At 56.5% G+C, this 17823-nt stretch overlaps 1 protein-coding gene across 4 annotated transcripts; it reads left to right on the top strand.

Moving 5' to 3' along the window:
* The first annotated feature begins 7 nt into the window (after nt 1-7).
* On the top strand, nt 8-17749 carry LOC142502503 (glutathione S-transferase Mu 4-like). Of its 4 annotated transcripts, none has more exons than XM_075613584.1 (8): nt 8-109; nt 1528-1603; nt 11293-11357; nt 16159-16240; nt 16539-16639; nt 16727-16822; nt 17044-17154; nt 17575-17749. In XM_075613584.1, the coding sequence occupies exons 1-8, from the start codon at nt 101-103 to the stop codon at nt 17662-17664; spliced, it is 630 nt and encodes a 209-aa protein (XP_075469699.1). In that variant the 5' UTR covers nt 8-100; the 3' UTR covers nt 17665-17749. The 4 variants fall into 4 exon arrangements, with proteins under 4 accessions (XP_075469699.1, XP_075469698.1, XP_075469701.1 ...); XM_075613583.1 differs by lacking the exon at nt 8-109 and adding an exon at nt 353-482; XM_075613586.1 differs by lacking the exon at nt 8-109 and adding an exon at nt 1001-1117.
* The last annotated feature ends 74 nt before the right edge of the window (nt 17750-17823 follow it).

The following is a 17823-nucleotide window of genomic DNA, read 5'->3' as shown; positions in this document are numbered from 1 at the left end:
TAGAAAAGAGGAGAGGTCCCAGGACAGAGCCCTGGGGTACCCCCACAGAGGGGTCGATAGAGAGGGAGGAGGTGTTGGCAGAAGAGACACTGAAAGTACGATGGGAGAGGTAAGAGGAGATCCAGGATAGAGCTTTGTTATGAATGTGAAGAGAGGTCCACAGTATCAAATGCTGCAGAGAGGTCGAGTAATATGAGCAGAGTGTAATGACCTCTGTCTTTGGCAGCAAGGAGGTCGTTATTTAGTGAGGGCTATTTCAGTCAAGTGAGCAGTGCGGAAGCCAGATTGTAGAGGGTCTAGGAGAGAATACGTGTTGAGAAAATGGAGCAAGCGAGAGAATACTGGCTTTGCCTGCACGAGCAGGGTCCCTCCGAGCTGTGTTCCTTCAAGCTCTTCCGGTTTCCAAGCCCTGAACTGACATGTTTGTGTCTGACGTCAGTGGTGTATCAGCAAGAAACCTCCATAGTTCTTGCAAAACTCTGGTTAGAAAGTGTCTAGCGCCACCTTGCGCACCCTACTAGTTTTGCTTCTCTCAAAAGCTTCGTCAGGGGAAGGAGCAGTGTCTCTCAAACAGTGATAAGTCCTGTTACAAGGAGCAAGAGGTTTTAGGAGATGGGAGGGAATGGGGTCAAGAGGGCAAGTGGTAGATGGAGAAGATGAGAACGGCAGTGCCACATCCTCCTCTGTGACAGCAGAAAAAGAGTCAAGGAAGTCAGGAGGAGAGTTGGGAAGCAGTGTAGGGTGGGAGGAAGAAACAGAGGGGATGTCCTGACGTATGGATTCCACCTTTTCCTTAAAATAGTCGGTAAAGTCCTTGGGTGAGATGGAGGAAGAAGAGGCAGGTGAGGGGGGTCTGAGTAGGGAGTCAAAGAGAGAGAGAAGGTTAGACGTGTGCGTGTTGATTAGTTGAGAAAAGAAGTAGGTTTGTTTCGCGGGAGGACAGAGGTGAAACAGGATAGCATACATTTGTAGTGAAGGAAGTCTGCGAGATGTGAGATTTCCTCCAGAGGCGTTCAGAGAAACGAGTGCAGGAACGCAGCATGCTCATGTGGGAATTTAAGTCCCCAAGGAGAAGAACAGGGGAGTCAGAGGAGAGCAAGGAGAGCCAGGATTCAAAGTGAGAGAGAAAGACAGAGGGGGATGAGTAGAGGTAGGTGGGTTATAGATGACAGCCACATGGACAGGGAGAGGGGGGGGGGGGGATCGGGACAGTGTGAGCCTCAAAGGAGGGAAAAGCAAGAGAGGGAGGAACAGGTAATAATGAAGTATGGGGGGGGGGGGGAGAGGAGGGTATAATGAAGTATGGGGGGGGGGGGAGGAGGGTATAATGAAGTATGGGGAGGAGGAGGGGGTAATACTGAAGCATGGGGGGAAAGAGGAGAAGGGAGGGAGGAAGTAATTCTGAAGTAAGGGGGACGAGGAAGGGGTAATACTGAAGTATAGGAAGAGGAGGAGTGTTTAATACTGAAGTATGGGGGAGGAGGTAATAGTTTATTCCTTTATCTCTCCCTCTCTCTCCGGCTGTAGCTGGCTCACCCCATCCGTCTCCTGCTGGAATACACGGGGACCCCGTATGAGGAGACACGATATGTGACGAGGGGCGGTGAGTGGACCACGCGTGTGTTTGGGGTACCACACACCTGCTGCCATGTTTCGTGGCTCCCTTTAAATAACCCCTCTGATCCCGGCACCGTTGGGATCGCTGCAGCCTCCTGCCGGGGCCCTTGGGAAGGGTTAAGCAGTCTGTACATGGGGTATTTTCTCTCCCATGGATCAGTGCTTCCCGCTGGGTGGGTGCTGTCCTTACTCATAATACAGCTGCTCAAAGTAGTTCAGCAGATGTTGCATGTCTAAGCGCTTTTATGTAGTGTTGTCAGTCTCTCTCTCTCGCTGAAATGTCTGTAAACTGAATGTATAACCTTTGTTCATTTTAATGCAGCTGTTTATTATTATAACTCTGGCTTTTTGTCTGTCTCTTGTGTAACCAAATAGTTGTATTTAATTGCAGTTGTGCTTAAACGGACTGAACTATTGCGAAGCCGCCTTATGCGGAGGCTGTACTTACTCACAAAATGATGATGCAGTGGGACCGGGGAGTTAAAATGGCTGCTCTGAGTGCATCTCGTGTCCGTCCCCAGTTAGTGAGAAGGAGGGGGAGGAGGGATTTGTATAGGGTGGGGGGTATTTCAGTTTATATACACCCACCTCCTCCCTGCATCAGCGCTTTGGAGAGAAGTATTACTGTGCCTGACTTAAAGATAGGCGGGTGATAGGGCAGAGCTGACTTCTGGAGAGTTGTGACTGACTAAAGTCAGTTATTTCTTGGCTTAAAGCTGCAGTTCAGTCAATATCCTGCATGTGTGTTTTTTTAATAAATCAGTTCTGTAGTAAGAAAAAATACTTTTAGCATTTTCTGTTTTAAAAAAAACAACTTTTAAAGACCAATTTTCTTGTATTCTATTTTAACAACCATTTTCTAAGGCACTGCCCCTTCATATCCTGTCACAAGCCCTGGCACACCCCTTTGTCAGCCCTGCCCTCCCTCTAGCACATGTCAGTGCAGGAGTGCTCATGAATATTCATGAGCTTCCACTGAGAGACAGAAGCAGAATATAAACAGATCCCTTCACTAATTATGTCACCAAATTTCAACCTATCAATACATGGAGAACGAATTGACCGGCAGCTATACAGTTCTTTAGGTAATTAGAGATTGCACACATGAAAATATTGAAGTAAAAAAAAAAAAGACTGAACTGCAGTTTTAAATCACCATTTTACTGTTCAGGTCATACAGAAAATACAATGTTTCAGGCTGACCACTTACCTGAGGCTGTCCTGAAACGTATTTTCTGCATCATGTCCTGAAGTCAAATGGTGATTTAACACTGGGGTGCTCCAGTCCTAAAGCCCCCCACTCCCCCTCCACTCCAGTCCTAAACCCCCCCACTCCACTCCAGTCCTAAAGCCCCCCTCTCCACTCCAGTCCTAAAGCCCCCCACTCCCCCTCCACTCCAGTCCTAAAGCCCCCCACTCCCCCTCCACTCCAGTCCTAAAGCCCCCCACTCCCCCTCCACTCCAGTCCCAAAGCCCCCCACTCCCCCTCCACTCCAGTCCTAAAGCCCCCCACTCCCCCTCCACTCCAGTCCTAAAGCCCCCCACTCCCCCTCCACTCCAGTCCTAAAGCCTCCCACTCCCCCTCCACTCCAGTCCTAAAGCCTCCCACTCCCCCTCCACTCCAGTCCTAAAGCCCCCCACTCCCCCTCCACTCCAGTCCTAAAGCCCCCACTCCCCCTCCACTCCAGTCCTAAAGCCTCCCACTCCCCCTTCACTCCAGTCCTAAAGCCCCCCACTCCCCCTCCACTCCAGTCCTAAAGCCCCCACTCCCCCTCCACTCCAGTCCTAAAGCCCCCACTCCCCCTCCACTCCAGTCCTAAAGCCTCCCACTCCCCCTCCACTCCAGTCCTAAAGCCTCCCACTCCCCCTCCACTCCAGTCCTAAAGCTTCCCACTCCCCCTCCACTCCAGTCCTAAAGCCCCCCACTCCCCCTCCACTCCAGTCCTAAAGCCCCCCACTCCCCCTCCACTCCAGTCCTAAAGCCTCCCATTCCCCCTCTCCAGTCCTAAAGCCCCCCACTCCCCCTCCACTCCAGTCCTAAAGCCCCCCACTCCCCCTCCACTCCAGTCCTAAAGCCTCCCACTCCCCCTCCACTCCAGTCCTAAAGCCTCCCACTCCCCCTCCACTCGTCCTAAAGCCTCCCACTCCCCCTCCACTCCAGTCCTAAAGCCTCCCACTCCCCCTCCACTCCAGTCCTAAAGCCCCCCACTCCCCCTCCACTCCAGTCCTAAAGCCCCCCACTCCCCCTCCACTCCAGTCCTAAAGCCTCCCACTCCCCCTCCACTCCAGTCCTAAAGCCTCCCACTCCCCCTCCACTCCAGTCCTAAAGCCCCCCACTCCCCCTCCACTCCAGTCCTAAAGCCCCCCACTCCCCCTCCACTCCAGTCCTAAAGCCCCCCACTCCCCCTCCATTCCAGTCCTAAAGCCCCCCACTCCCCCTCCACTCCAGTCCTAAAGCCCCCCACTCCCACTCCAGTCCTAAAGCCCCCCACTCCCCCTCCACTCCAGTCCTAAAGCCTCCCACTCCCTCTCCACTCCAGTCCTAAAGCCCCCCACTCCCCCTCCACTCCAGTCCTAAAGCCCCCCTCTCCAGTCCTAAAGCCCCCCACTCCCCCTCCACTCCAGTCCTAAAGCCCCCCTCTCCAGTCCTAAAGCCTCCCACTCCCCCTCCACTCCAGTCCCAAAGCCGCCCACTCCCCCTCCACTCCAGTCCTAAGGCCTCCCACTCCCCCTCCACTCCAGTCCTAAAGCCCCCTACTCCCCCTCCACTCCAGTCCCAAAGCCCCCATCTCCAGTCCTAAAGCCCCCCACTCCCCCTCCACTCCAGTCCTAAAGCCCCCCACTCCCCCTCCACTCCAGTCCTAAAGCCCCCCACTCCCCCTCCACTCCAGTCCTAAAGCCTCCCACTCCCCCTCCACTCCAGTCCTAAAGCCTCCCACTCCCCCTCCACTCCAGTCCTAAAGCCCCCCACTCCCCCTCCACTCCAGTCCTAAAGCCCCCCACTCCCCCTCCACTCCAGTCCTAAAGCCCGCCACTGCTCCTCCACTCCAGTCCTAAAGCCACCCACTCCCCCTCCACTCCTAAAGCCCCCCACTCCCCCTCCACTCCAGTCCTAAAGCCCCCCACTCCCCCTCTCCAGTCCTAAAGCCTCCCACTCCCCCTCCACTCCAGTCCTAAAGCCTCCCACTCCCCCTCCACTCCAGTCCTAAAGCCCCCCACTCCCCCTCCACTCCAGTCCTAAAGCCCCCCACTCCCCCTCCACTCCAGTCCTAAAGCCTCCCACTCCCCCTCCACTCCAGTCCTAAAGCCTCCCACTCCCCCTCCACTCCAGTCCTAAAGCCCTCCACTCCCCCTCCACTCCAGTCCTAAAGCCTGCCACTCCCCCTCCACTCCAGTCCTAAAGCCTCCCACTCCCCCTCCACTCCAGTCCTAAAGCCTCCCACTCCCCCTCCACTCCAGTCCTAAAGCCTCCCACTCCCCCTCCACTCCAGTCCTAAAGCCTCCCACTCCCCCTCCACTCCAGTCCTAAAGCCTCCCACTCCCCCTCCACTCCAGTCCTAAAGCCTCCCACTCCAGTCCCAAAGCCCCCCACTCCCCCTCCACTCCAGTCCTAAAGCCCCCCACTCCCACTCCACTCCAGTCCTAAAGCCCCCCACTCCCCCCCCTCTCCAGTCCTAAAGCCTCCCACTCCCCCTCCACTCCAGTCCCAAAGCCCCATACTCCCCCTCCACTCCAGTCCTAAAGCCGCCCACTCCCCCTCCACTCCAGTCCTAAGGCCTCCCACTCCCCCTCCACTCCAGTCCTAAAGCCCCCTACTCCCCCTCCACTCCAGTCCCAAAGCCCCCATCTCCAGTCCTAAAGCCCCCCACTCCCCCTCCACTCCAGTCCTAAAGCCCCCCCCTCCCCCTCCACTCCAGTCCTAAAGCCTCCCACTCCCCCTCCACTCCAGTCCTAAAGCCTCCCACTCCCCCTCCACTCCAGTCCTAAAGCCCCCCACTCCCCCTCCACTCCAGTCCTAAAGCCCCCCACTCCCCCTCCACTCCAGTCCTAAAGCCCGCCACTGCTCCTCCACTCCAGTCCTAAAGCCGCCCACTCCCCCTCCACTCCTAAAGCCCTCCACTCCCCCTCCACTCCAGTCCTAAAGCCCCCCACTCCCCCTCTCCAGTCCTAAAGCCTCCCACTCCCCCTCCACTCCAGTCCTAAAGCCTCCCACTCCCCCTCCACTCCAGTCCTAAAGCCCCCCACTCCCCCTCCACTCCAGTCCTAAAGCCCCCCACTCCCCCTCCACTCCAGTCCTAAAGCCTCCCACTCCCCCTCCACTCCAGTCCTAAAGCCCCCCACTCCCCCTCCACTCCAGTCCTAAAGCCTCCCACTCCCCCTCCACTCCAGTCCTAAAGCCTCCCACTCCCCCTCCACTCCAGTCCTAAAGCCCCCACTCCCCCTCCACTCCAGTCCTAAAGCCCCCCACTCCCCCTCCACTCCAGTCCTAAAGCCCCCCACTCCCCCTCCACTCAAGTCCTAAAGCCCCCCACTCCCCCTTCACTCCAGTCCTAAAGCCCCCCACTCCCCCTCCACTCCAGTCCTAAAGCCTCCCACTCCCCCTCCACTCGTCCTAAAGCCTCCCACTCCCCCTCCACTCCAGTCCTAAAGCCCCCCACTCCCCCTCCACTCCAGTCCTAAAGCCCCCCACTCCCCCTCCACTCCAGTCCTAAAGCCCCCCACTCCCCCTCCACTCATCCTAAAGCCCCCCTCTCCAGTCCTAAAGCCTCCCACTCCCCCTCCACTCCAGTTCTAAAGCCCCCCACTCCCCCTCCACTCCAGTCCTACAGCCTCCCATTCCCCCTCTCCAGTCCTAAAGCCCCCCACTCCCCCTCCACTCCAGTCCTAAAGCCTCCCACTCCCCCTCCACTCCAGTCCTAAAGCCCCCCACTCCCCCTCCACTCCAGTCCTAAAGCCCCCCCACTCCCCCTCCACTCCAGTCCTAAAGCCCCCCACTCCCCCTCCACTCCAGTCCTAGAGCCTCCCACTCCCCCTCTCCAGTCCTAAAGCCCCCCACTCCCCCTCCACTCCAGTCCTAAAGCCCCCCACTCCCCCTCCACTCCAGTCCTAAAGCCCCCCACTCCCCCTCCACTCCAGTCCTAAAGCCTCCCACTCCCCCTCCACTCCAGTCCTAAAGCCTCCCACTCCCCCTCCACTCCAGTCCTAAAGCCCCCCACTCCCCCTCCACTCCAGTCCTAAAGCCCCCACTCCCCCTCCACTCCAGTCCTAAAGCCTCCCACTCCCCCTTCACTCCAGTCCTAAAGCCCCCCACTCCCCCTCCACTCCAGTCCTAAAGCCCCCACTCCCCCTCCACTCCAGTCCTAAAGCCCCCACTCCCCCTCCACTCCAGTCCTAAAGCTTCCCACTCCCCCTCCACTCCAGTCCTAAAGCCCCCCACTCCCCCTCCACTCCAGTCCTAAAGCCCCCCACTCCCCCTCCACTCCAGTCCTAAAGCCTCCCACTCCCCCTCCACTCCAGTCCTAAAGCCCCCCACTCCCCCTCCACTCCAGTCCTAAAGCCCCCCACTCCCCCTCCACTCCAGTCCTAAAGCCCCCCACTCCCCCTCCACTCCAGTCCTAAAGCCTCCCACTCCCCCTCCACTCCAGTCCTAAAGCCCCCCACTCCCCCTCCACTCCAGTCCTAAAGCCCCCCACTCCCCCTCCACTCCAGTCCTAAAGCCCCCCACTCCCCCTCCATTCCAGTCCTAAAGCCCCCCACTCCCCCTCCACTCCAGTCCTAAAGCCCCCCGCTCCCACTCCAGTCCTAAAGCCTCCCACTCCCTCTCCACTCCAGTCCTAAAGCCCCCCACTCCCCCTCCACTCCAGTCCTAAAGCCTCCCACTCCCCCTCCACTCCAGTCCTAAAGCCCCCCTCTCCAGTCCTAAAGCCCCCCACTCCCCCTCCACTCCAGTCCTAAAGCCCCCCTCTCCAGTCCTAAAGCCTCCCACTCCCCCTCCACTCCAGTCCCAAAGCCCCATACTCCCCCTCCACTCCAGTCCTAAAGCCGCCCACTCCCCCTCCACTCCAGTCCTAAGGCCTCCCACTCCCCCTCCACTCCAGTCCTAAAGCCCCCTACTCCCCCTCCACTCCAGTCCCAAAGCCCCCATCTCCAGTCCTAAAGTCCCCCTCCACTCCAGTCCTAAAGCCCCCCACTCCCCCTCCACTCCAGTCCTAAAGCCTCCCACTCCCCCTCCACTCCAGTCTTAAAGCCTCCCACTCCCCCTCCACTCCAGTCCTAAAGCCCCCCACTCCCCCTCCACTCCAGTCCTAAAGCCCCCCACTCCCCCTCCACTCCAGTCCTAAAGCCCGCCACTGCTCCTCCACTCCAGTCCTAAAGCCCCCCACTCCCCCTCCACTCCTAAAGCCCCCCACTCCCCCTCCACTCCAGTCCTAAAGCCCCCCACTCCCCCACTCCAGTCCTAAAGCCTCCCACTCCCCCTCCACTCCAGTCCTAAAGCCCCCCACTCCCCCTCCACTCCAGTCCTAAAGCCCCCCACTCCCCCTCCACTCCAGTCCTAAAGCCTCCCACTCCCCCTCCACTCCAGTCCTAAAGCCTCCCACTCCCCCTCCACTCCAGTCCTAAAGCCCTCCCACTCCCCCTCCACTCCAGTCCTAAAGCCTCCCACTCCCCCTCCACTCCAGTCCTAAAGCCTCCCACTCCCCCTCCACTCCAGTCCTAAAGCCTCCCACTCCCCCTCCACTCCAGTCCTAAAGCCTCCCACTCCCCCTCCACTCCAGTCCTAAAGCCTCCCCCTCCCCCTCCACTCCAGTCCTAAAGCCCTCCACTCCAGTCCCAAAGCCCCCCACTCCCCCTCCACTCCAGTCCTAAAGCCCCCCACTCCCACTCCACTCCAGTCCTAAAGCCCCCCACTCCAGTCCCAAAGCCCCCCACTCCCCCTCCAGTCCTAAAGCCCCCCACTCCCCCTCCACTCCAGTCCTAAAGCCCCCCACTCCCCCTCCACTCCAGTCCTAAAGCCTCCCACTCCCCCTCCACTCCAGTCCTAAAGCCTCCTACTCCCCCTCCACTCCAGTCCTAAAGCCCCCCACTCCCCCTCCACTCCAGTCCTAAAGCCCCCCACTCCCCCTCCACTCCAGTCCTAAAGCCCCCCACTCCCCCTCCACTCCAGTCCTAAAGCCCCCCACTCCCCCTTCACTCCAGTCCTAAAGCCCCCCACTCCCCCTCCACTCCAGTCCTAAAGCCTCCCACTCCCCCTCCACTCGTCCTAAAGCCTCCCACTCCCCCTCCACTCCAGTCCTAAAGCCCCCCACTCCCCCTCCACTCCAGTCCTAAAGCCCCCCACTCCACCTCCACTCAAGTCCTAAAGCACCCCACTCCCCCTCCACTCCAGTCCTAAAGCCCCCCACTCCCCCTCCACTCGTCCTAAAGCCCCCCTCTCCAGTCCTAAAGCCTCCCACTCCCCCTCCACTCCAGTTCTAAAGCCCCCCACTCCCCCTCCACTCCAGTCCTAAAGCCCCCCACTCCACCTCCACTCAAGTCCTAAAGCCCCCCACTCCCCCTCCACTCCAGTCCTAAAGCCCCCCACTCCCCCTCCACTCGTCCTAAAGCCCCCCTCTCCAGTCCTAAAGCCTCCCACTCCCCCTCCACTCCAGTTCTAAAGCCCCCCACTCCCCCTCCACTCCAGTCCTAAAGCCCCCCACTCCCCCTCCACTCCAGTCCTAAAGCCTCCCATTCCCCCTCTCCAGTCCTAAAGCCCCCCACTCCCCCTCCACTCCAGTCCTAAAGCCTCCCACTCCCCCTCCACTCCAGTCCTAAAGCCCCCCACTCCCCCTCCACTCCAGTCCTATAGCCCCCCACTCCCCCTCCACTCCAGTCCTAAAGCCTCCCACTCCCCCTCCACTCCAGTCCTAAAGCCTCCCACTCCCCCTCCACTCGTCCTAAAGCCCCCCACTCCCCCTCCACTCCAGTCCTAAAGCCTCCCACTCCCCCTCCACTCCAGTCCTAAAGCCTCCCACTCCCCCTCCACTCCAGTCCTAAAGCACCCCACTCCCCCTCCACTCCAGTCCTAAATCCCCCCACTCCCCCTCCACTCCAGTCCTAAAGCCCCCCACTCCCCCTCCACTCCAGTCCTAAAGCCCCCCACTCCCACTCCAGTCCTAAAGCCTCCCACTCCCCCTCCACTCCAGTCCTAAAGCCTCCCACTCCCCCTCCACTCCAGTCCTAAAGCCCCCCACTCCCCCTCCACTCCAGTCCTAAAGCCCCCCACTCCCCCTCCACTCCAGTCCTAAAGCCCCCCACTCCCCCTCCACTCCAGTCCTAAAGCCCCCCACTCCCCCTCCACTCCAGTCCTAAAGCCCCCCACTCCCCCTCCACTCCAGTCCTAAAGCCCCCCACTCCCCCTCCACTCCAGTCCTAAAGCCCCCCACTCCCCCTCCACTCCAGTCCTAAAGCCTCCCACTCCCCCTCCACTCGTCCTAAAGCCTCCCACTCCCCCTCCACTCCAGTCCTAAAGCCCCCCACTCCCCCTCCACTCCAGTCCTAAGGCCCCCCTCTCCAGTCCTAAAGCCCCCCTCTCCAGTCCTAAAGCCCCCCACTCCCCCTCCACTCCAGTCTTAAAGCCCCCCACTCCCCCTCCACTCCAGTCCTAAAGCCCCCCTCTCCAGTCCTAAAGCCCCCCTCTCCAGTCCTAAAGCCCCCCACATTAAGTACATAGGGAGGAACAACGGAAGTGTTGGAGAGGGGACATCACCATAAAAGACTCGCGCCTGAAGAGTCCTTCACAGGATAAACAGTCAGTTCTTAGGCCTGTGATATAGTGCACGCGCGTCAATGATAATTGACATTAATACAGCTGAGACGCACGGCCGTGAGCGTTGGCGCGGCAGATCTGAGGAGAGACATGAAATTTCCTGTTGGAGCGCCACCTGACACTAAGAGCCAATCACAGTGCGGCCTAACGCTGTGATGTCATGGCCACGCCCCCTGGCCACGCGCGTCACCGTGTACTATAGGTAGAAACCGCGTGCGTGACGTGCACACGCACCAGCGGTTACTATAAAACCAGCCTTGGTTTACATTAAGAGCACTCAACTCCAGTCCTCAAGGCCCCCCCCCCCCCAACAGGTCAGGGTTTCAGGATATCCCAGCTTCAGCACAGGTGGTGTTTATCCTGCGAAGGACTCTTCAGACGTGAGTCTTATGTGGTGCTGTCCCCTCTCCAACACTTTTGTTGTTCCTCGCTCTGTACTTAATGGTGTGGCCACACCCTATGGTCAATACCGGCGTGCCTTAAAGCTTCAGAGTTTTTGTGTATATGCCCTTTTTTGTATTTTTTCTCTTTAAAAAAAAAAAAGTACAGTAGTTGTACTATCATTCTTTAACCTGACAGTAGTAGATGCATGGATCAACCTTCCAGCTGTGGGTGCAAATACAGTGAAGGGGTTGAAGTTAACTTGTATGTGGTGTGACACTGTATCACACTATAGCCGGCACTCGCTGAGCCGCGGGGTAAGAGTATCACACCCCAATCTTGTGTTAATTGCTATTAGTTTGTGACCGTTAACGCCACATCGGGGAGTGATGCCACACATTGCGGCTTGGGAAGCCCGGCTTATGTATTTAAGACACAGTAACATGTGGGGTGTACCGGTGTGTCACACAGATTCCTCTCTTCTTTAGCCCCAGATTACGACAAGAGCCAGTGGCTGGAGGAGATGCAGATGCTGGGACTGGACTTCCCCTATGTACAAGTGACCCCGAGAAGGAGGGGGGGGGTTGGAGATCCGGGGGGGGGGGGGGGGATATAGGGGGAATTAGACTTCCCTAGTGCACACGTGGGCTGATGCCTCTAAATTGGTGGGATTATTTAATTTGCTGATTTGGGGTAGATCCTCAGCACCGCGTTACATTTTTAGCGTGACGTTATCCCCCTTGTACGTAGCGTTACCCGTAACGCGTCTCCCTGAAGGTGCTTTGCGTTACGATGTCCTCGCATTCATATGCAGATCCTATGGTAATGAGCAGTTTTCCTAAGGCTAAGGCCCGCTCCCTCAGTCAGCGCGGCCGCACGCAAGACAGGCGGCGCGCTGACAGGCAATTGACCGCGATATGCGGTCTGTAGGGAGCCGGAGGGGGGGGGCGTGGTGAAACTTTGCCAGATCGTGGTGTCATCCACCACCCCCACACACAACACATACACACACATTTTTCCCCGCAGCTCCTTCCCTGCTCCCCTCCCAAGCCGCCTCCCATCCGTAGCTCACTCCTTCCGTCATTGGCTAGCTGCCGCACCACGTGACGCGTCAGAGCTTCAAATGCAGCATCGGCCGGCTGTCACGTCACAGCACGCAGTCAGCCAAGTAGTAAGGAGCCAGCGGGGACCTCCACACTGGGGGAAAGGGGCTGGTGGTCCGCTGCCGCGCAACACAACGGGACCAAAGCCTAACGGAGATCCTTGCGTTCATATTGGCGCGTGGGAATAACGCTGCGACATTAGAGACCTCCCAAAGCCGGCGCACAGCCAGACCCTCATTATCATGGAGACTTTTCTGGGAGTACAACACACCAAGGAGCCCCCAATGCTGCATCCAACGGGACAAATGATAAGTGAGATCCTGTCTGTAAGGAGGGGGGGTCACAACCTCCCTACAGTCTTGACCAGCAGCGAGGTAAAGAGAACGTGTGTAGGACCTGCAGTAAAGGGTTAACAGTGACGTGGTTGTAGGGTTGCCAGGTGGCTTGTCCAAATATACTGGCCACAATGGTGAAAGGTGCGACACGCGCGAGAATCGTTGGTGGGGAAGAATGGTATTTATAAATGACCTGACTTATGTAATTTTTTTCTAAATCTCACTCCAAGTATTCACCAATTTGCACCAATTTATATTCTATTTCGTAAAAAATCTGGGGAGGGGTCTTGGGAGCGAGCGCCCTTCCGAGGATTGTTTTAGGAAATAGAATATGAAATAGTGCAAATTGGTGCAAATTGGTGCACGCTTGGAGTGAAACTTAGAACAAATGACGTAATGGTCAGATCTTTTATAAATAACTGACCTGCAGTCATAAAGGCCCATGGTGAGCAATACTGCACCCCTCCTCATCCTCTCTCCCCTTATCCTCTCACCCCCCTCCCCTCATCCTCTCTCATCCCCCCCTCCCTTCATCCTCTCACCACCCCCATCCCTTCATCCTCTCTCATCCCCCCTCCCTTCCTCTGACCCTCCCATCCCCTTCATCCTCTCACCACCCCCTCCCTTCATCCTCTCTCATCCCCCCTCCCTTCCTCTGACCCTCCCATCCCCCCCTTCATCCTCTCACCCCCACCCCTCATCCTCCAACCCCCACCCCCCTCCTTCATCCTCTCACCCTCCTCCCTTCATCCTCTCTCACGGCCCCCTCCCTTCATCCTCTCACGGCCCTCTCCCTTCATCCTCACCCCCCCACAAGACAGCCAGAGAGAAAACACACACCTCTCTGCTCCATGCTTTTCCTCCGCTCTTTGGCCCCACCCCCAGGCTCCTGCCACCTCCATCCTGATTGGCTGCTTGTAACGCGTAGCTCACCACAAACGAGGCGCGACCGCGGGGCTGTGGTAGGGATTCGTATAGAACGCCGACCACAACCGTGAGGGCGCGTCTAGAGTGTAGGATAGTCTTGCAAGCCGGGTCAGGGTTATAGAAGACAGCGTAATGAGGTACTTGCCGGGTCTAGGAGTGGAGAGCAGCGGACCGTTGGGGTACGTAGCCGGAGTCAGGATTGGAGACCGTAGAGTCGTCGTATTCCAAAGCCAGGGTCAGTGCAGGAGAGAGCAGCGTCGTCGTGGTTCCACAGCCAGGGTCAGTGCAGGAGAGAGCAGCGTCGTCGTGGTTCCAAAGCCAGGGTCAGTGCAGGAGAGAGCAGCGTCGTCGTGGTTCCAAAGCCAGGGTCAGTGCAGGAGAGTATCACAAGGTTCCAGGTCCAAAGCCAGGGTCAGTGCAGGAGAGAGCAGCGTCGTCGTATTCCAAAGCCAGGGTCAGTGCAGGAGAGTATCACAAGGTTCCAGGTCCAAAGCCAGGGTCAGTGCAGGAGAGTATCACAAGGTTCCAGGTCCAAAGCCAGGGTCAGTGCAGGAGAGAGCAGCGTCGTCGTGGTTCCAAAGCCAGGGTCAGTGCAGGAGAGTATCACAAGGTTCCAGGTCCAAAGCCAGGGTCAGTGCAGGAGAGAGCAGCGTCGTCGTATTCCAAAGCCAGGGTCAGTGCAGGAGAGTATCACAAGGTTCCAGGTCCAAAGCCAGGGTCAGTGCAGGAGAGTATCACAAGGTTCCAGGTCCAAAGCCAGGGTCAGTGCAGGAGAGAGCAGCGTCGTCGTGGTTCCAAAGCCAGGGTCAGTGCAGGAGAGTATCACAAGGTTCCAGGTCCAAAGCCAGGGTCAGTGCAGGAGAGAGCAGCGTCGTCGTATTCCAAAGCCAGGGTCAGTGCAGGAGAGTATCACAAGGTTCCAGGTCCAAAGCCAGGGTCAGTGCAGGAGAGTATCACAAGGTTCCAGGTCCAAAGCCAGGGTCAGTGCAGGAGAGAGCAGCGTCGTCGTGGTTCCAAAGCCAGGGTCAGTGCAGGAGAGTATCACAAGGTTCCAGGTCCAAAGCAGGGTCAGGCAGCAAGGTAAGAAGCAGACAGGCAGGATGCAGTGAGGTTCAGTGTCACAAACAGAAGTTATGCTCGGCAAGGAATGAGTTCAGTCAAGGTATTTAAAGGACCTCCCACCAATGGGAGGCAGCCAGGAAGCAGATGCGCCCTCTCTGATAGGCTGCTGGATCGTGCAGGTGCGTCCCACTACACAGCCGATTGAGACAGAGGAGGAGCCTCTAGAGAGCGCGCGCATCACGTTGACGGCCCAGTCACGCGCCACCTGCGCATCTCGTTGGCGACCCGGTCGCGCGCGCCACGGCACCCGCGTCAGTACGAGACCGGATGCGGGGCCCACGGAAACAGGCGAGGAGCGCGCAGAACTGCTGGACCGCGTAGTTCTGACGTCAGGGCGGGATCGGGAGACGGAGAACGCGCACGCGTCGCGCGACAATGCCACAGGTAGGGGAATGTTCCCTGGACAAGGGAACCGCGGAGACCGACGGAGCCCACGCATTATCCGCGTGCCGCGCATGCACATTACCACCGAGATGGCCTCCTTGAGTGCCACAGGATCCAGACGGACAGGTGAGGGTTAAGGGGACAGAACCGCCAGAATGGCGTATCCTCACACTGCTGCTGTGTAATACAGCCAATCAGGATGGAGGAAGCTGCCCAGCCCCCTAGCAGCACGCGCGGAATTTCAGTTGGCTGGCGTCAGGCGGCCTTTCTATAGAAGGCCCGCGCGCGCGCGCACGGCCGGGAGAGGGGAGCCGACAGACGGCGGCGAAGATGAAGAAATTCATCTTTTCGCGCCGCTACCTGCGCTCAAATGTGTGTGTGTGTGTGTATGTATGCGTGTATGTATGCATGTGTGTGTGTGTGTGTGTGTGTGTGTGTGTGGGTGTGGATGTGTGTGTCAAGGATTGTAAAACAAAACAAAAAATATTTATTAAACTGTTAGATTTTTTTCTTTAAAGAAAAAATCTATCTAGGACTTACTTTCACTCACACAACCCATGCACACACATATACTCATACACACACATATACTCATACACACACACACACATATATACACTAACCTGCAGCTCCCGGCTCTATATACATGAAAAGCATGCGGCACGTGCATGCGCGTTCGCATAGGAACGCACGTCCGCACGCTATATAGAACAGCCCTTTATTATCATTGATATTTCTGTCATGGTATGAATTAAAGGTTCACGTTTGTAAACCTCAGAAATAACATTTTCAATAGTTGAGTTGCCCATATTCTCACACAAGCACAACTCCACTGACAGTCATTGGAACAGTATCCAGGCAGAATAGCTTACTAAATGTTCATTGGCTGTTAGCCGCTCACAAGACCAGGCTGTCTCGCTGCAATAGCAAACAAGTTTGTCTCCTCTGGTATCCTTGTATCTCACGTGCACGTGCAAGCTCGTGCTCACTATGGCCATGTGCTTTGGAATACACACGTTTGTTTGTAGCGCGAGCTATGGAGCTCGCTCCATATCTTGTACTGTATGTTTGTCTTTATTTATATAGCGCCATTAGTGTACATAGCGCTTCACAGTAGTAATACACGTGACAATCATATAAATAACAAATAATAAAAATAACTGATCATGGGAATAAGGGCTTCAGTCATAAAAGTAACATTAAGGAAGAGGAGTCCCTGCTCCGAGGAGCTTACAATCTAATTGGTGGGGAGAACGTACAGAGACAGTAGGAGGGCATTCAGGTAAGTGCTTCAAATCTTGCACTATGGACAAGGCCTTCCTTATGAGAACAGATTAATGTGTCATATTGGGTGTAGCATTGGGTCTTCTGTATACATTAGGTCAGGGTGCCCAACTCCAGTCTGGGGATCTACCCCTTCGGGACGTTAGGGGGGGAAACCCATTTCCTGGGGGGTGATACCAGTTACCCTCTTGTCCTGCAGATGCCGTACCTGTTGGATGGAGATGTAAAGCTGTCCCATAGTAACGCCATCCTGCGCTACATTGCACGCAAGCATGGACTGTGTAAGAATCTGACCCACAGTCTCCCAGTAATACCCATTGAGAGATGAGTCTCTCCCCTTCTACCCCCTCAATTAAGGGGTTGATTCTATGTGCTGATCGGGCTGTTTTTGGCCCAAATTTCCCTTTGCTTGGATTTGGGGATTTCAGCTGCAAACCGCATAAGTGGCTACTTTGGTGCCTCTACAATCAGCACCCAAGGCTTTATCTCCTCCCCGACCTACCCATTGAGTCTCTCTCCCCTCCCTAGTACCCCCCCTCCCTCCCCAGTACCTCCCCATTGAGTCTCTCTTCTCACCAGGTGGGGAGCTGGAAGGGGAGAAGCTCCGTGTGGATCTGTTGGATAACCAGGCAATGGATTTTCGACTGGGCCTTGCCAACATCACCTATAACCCCCTCTTTGTGAGTCTGAGGGTTGTAGAGATATTTGGGGTGGAGGTCAAAGTTGGGGGAGAGACATTAACCTGTTAATTTCCAACCTCCCCCCAGGAGACACTGAAGGGGCCGTACCTGGAGAAGTTACCTGTCACGCTAACAAGATTCTCTCGCTTCCTTGGAGACCGAGCTTGGTTTGCAGGAGAAAAGGTGCTCCCCCCCCCCACCCACCTCTCCCACTTAAACACCTCTCTTCCCTCAATCTAGCTCTTCCCTCCTCAAGCACCCCATCTCTATCCCCCCCCTCCATGTCCTAACATCTCTCCCTTTATTAGTTCTTCTCCACTATCTCCATTCTCCCCTCTCCTTGGGATGTGGGGTGTGTGGGTGGGATCCTGACTGCCCCCCCATCTTCCACCCCCATCCCCCAGATCACCTTTGCAGACTTCCCGATGTATGATGTTTTGGATCAACACCTGCTTCTGGGACCAACGTGTCTGCAAAACTTCAAGAACCTGCAGGATTTCCTGACCCGATTTCAGGTGACTCTCACTCCAGAGGTGCCTTATTACCCTCACTTTGGCTCTTATTAGTGTGTCCCCTTGCTGTCATCACTGGCCAGGCGGTATCTGTATACTGGAGGATAGAGAATCTCCTGAGCCACTACAGGAGTTCTGTTACCATCAGGTCTACTTCAGCCTCCACACTCGCTGGGCATGAGGGTAGTAACTATATGGTAAAATAGTTGTGTGGACTGAAGTCTGCTGGGCAGAGTCCACCAATGTGCTAATTCTGCACAGCTTGTTATGATTAATCAGGTATTTATATTCCTATAATTATTCAGATGACTTGGCCATATCACGAGGGTTGAGATTTGGAACCTGAATGTCTCCCACAATTAGGAAGCTCATTAATCGCCCCCCCTACTTGTAAGCCTGATATCTCCGTTCTTCCTCCCCCAGGCTTTGCCTCCTATTGCTGCGTATATGAAGTCCCCTCGCTTCATGAATACTCCGATCAACGCCCGCACGGCAGCCTGGGCTGCCAAATAGGGGGTCCTGTACTTATTCCCCTGCCGACCCCTGAAAGTTTGGGGGATTCTGTAGAAGGATGTACAATAAAGTCTCATTGCTCTGATCCCTTTCCGTCATTCGGTGATCTTATTAGGGGGTAACGGGGGGGGAGGACGATCTGTGAGTAAATGACTTTAC

This window comes from Ascaphus truei, chromosome 9 (assembly GCF_040206685.1).
Source record: "Ascaphus truei isolate aAscTru1 chromosome 9, aAscTru1.hap1, whole genome shotgun sequence".
Lineage (NCBI taxonomy): Eukaryota > Metazoa > Chordata > Amphibia > Anura > Ascaphidae > Ascaphus > Ascaphus truei.
This window is presented reverse-complemented; position numbering and strand designations above follow the sequence as displayed.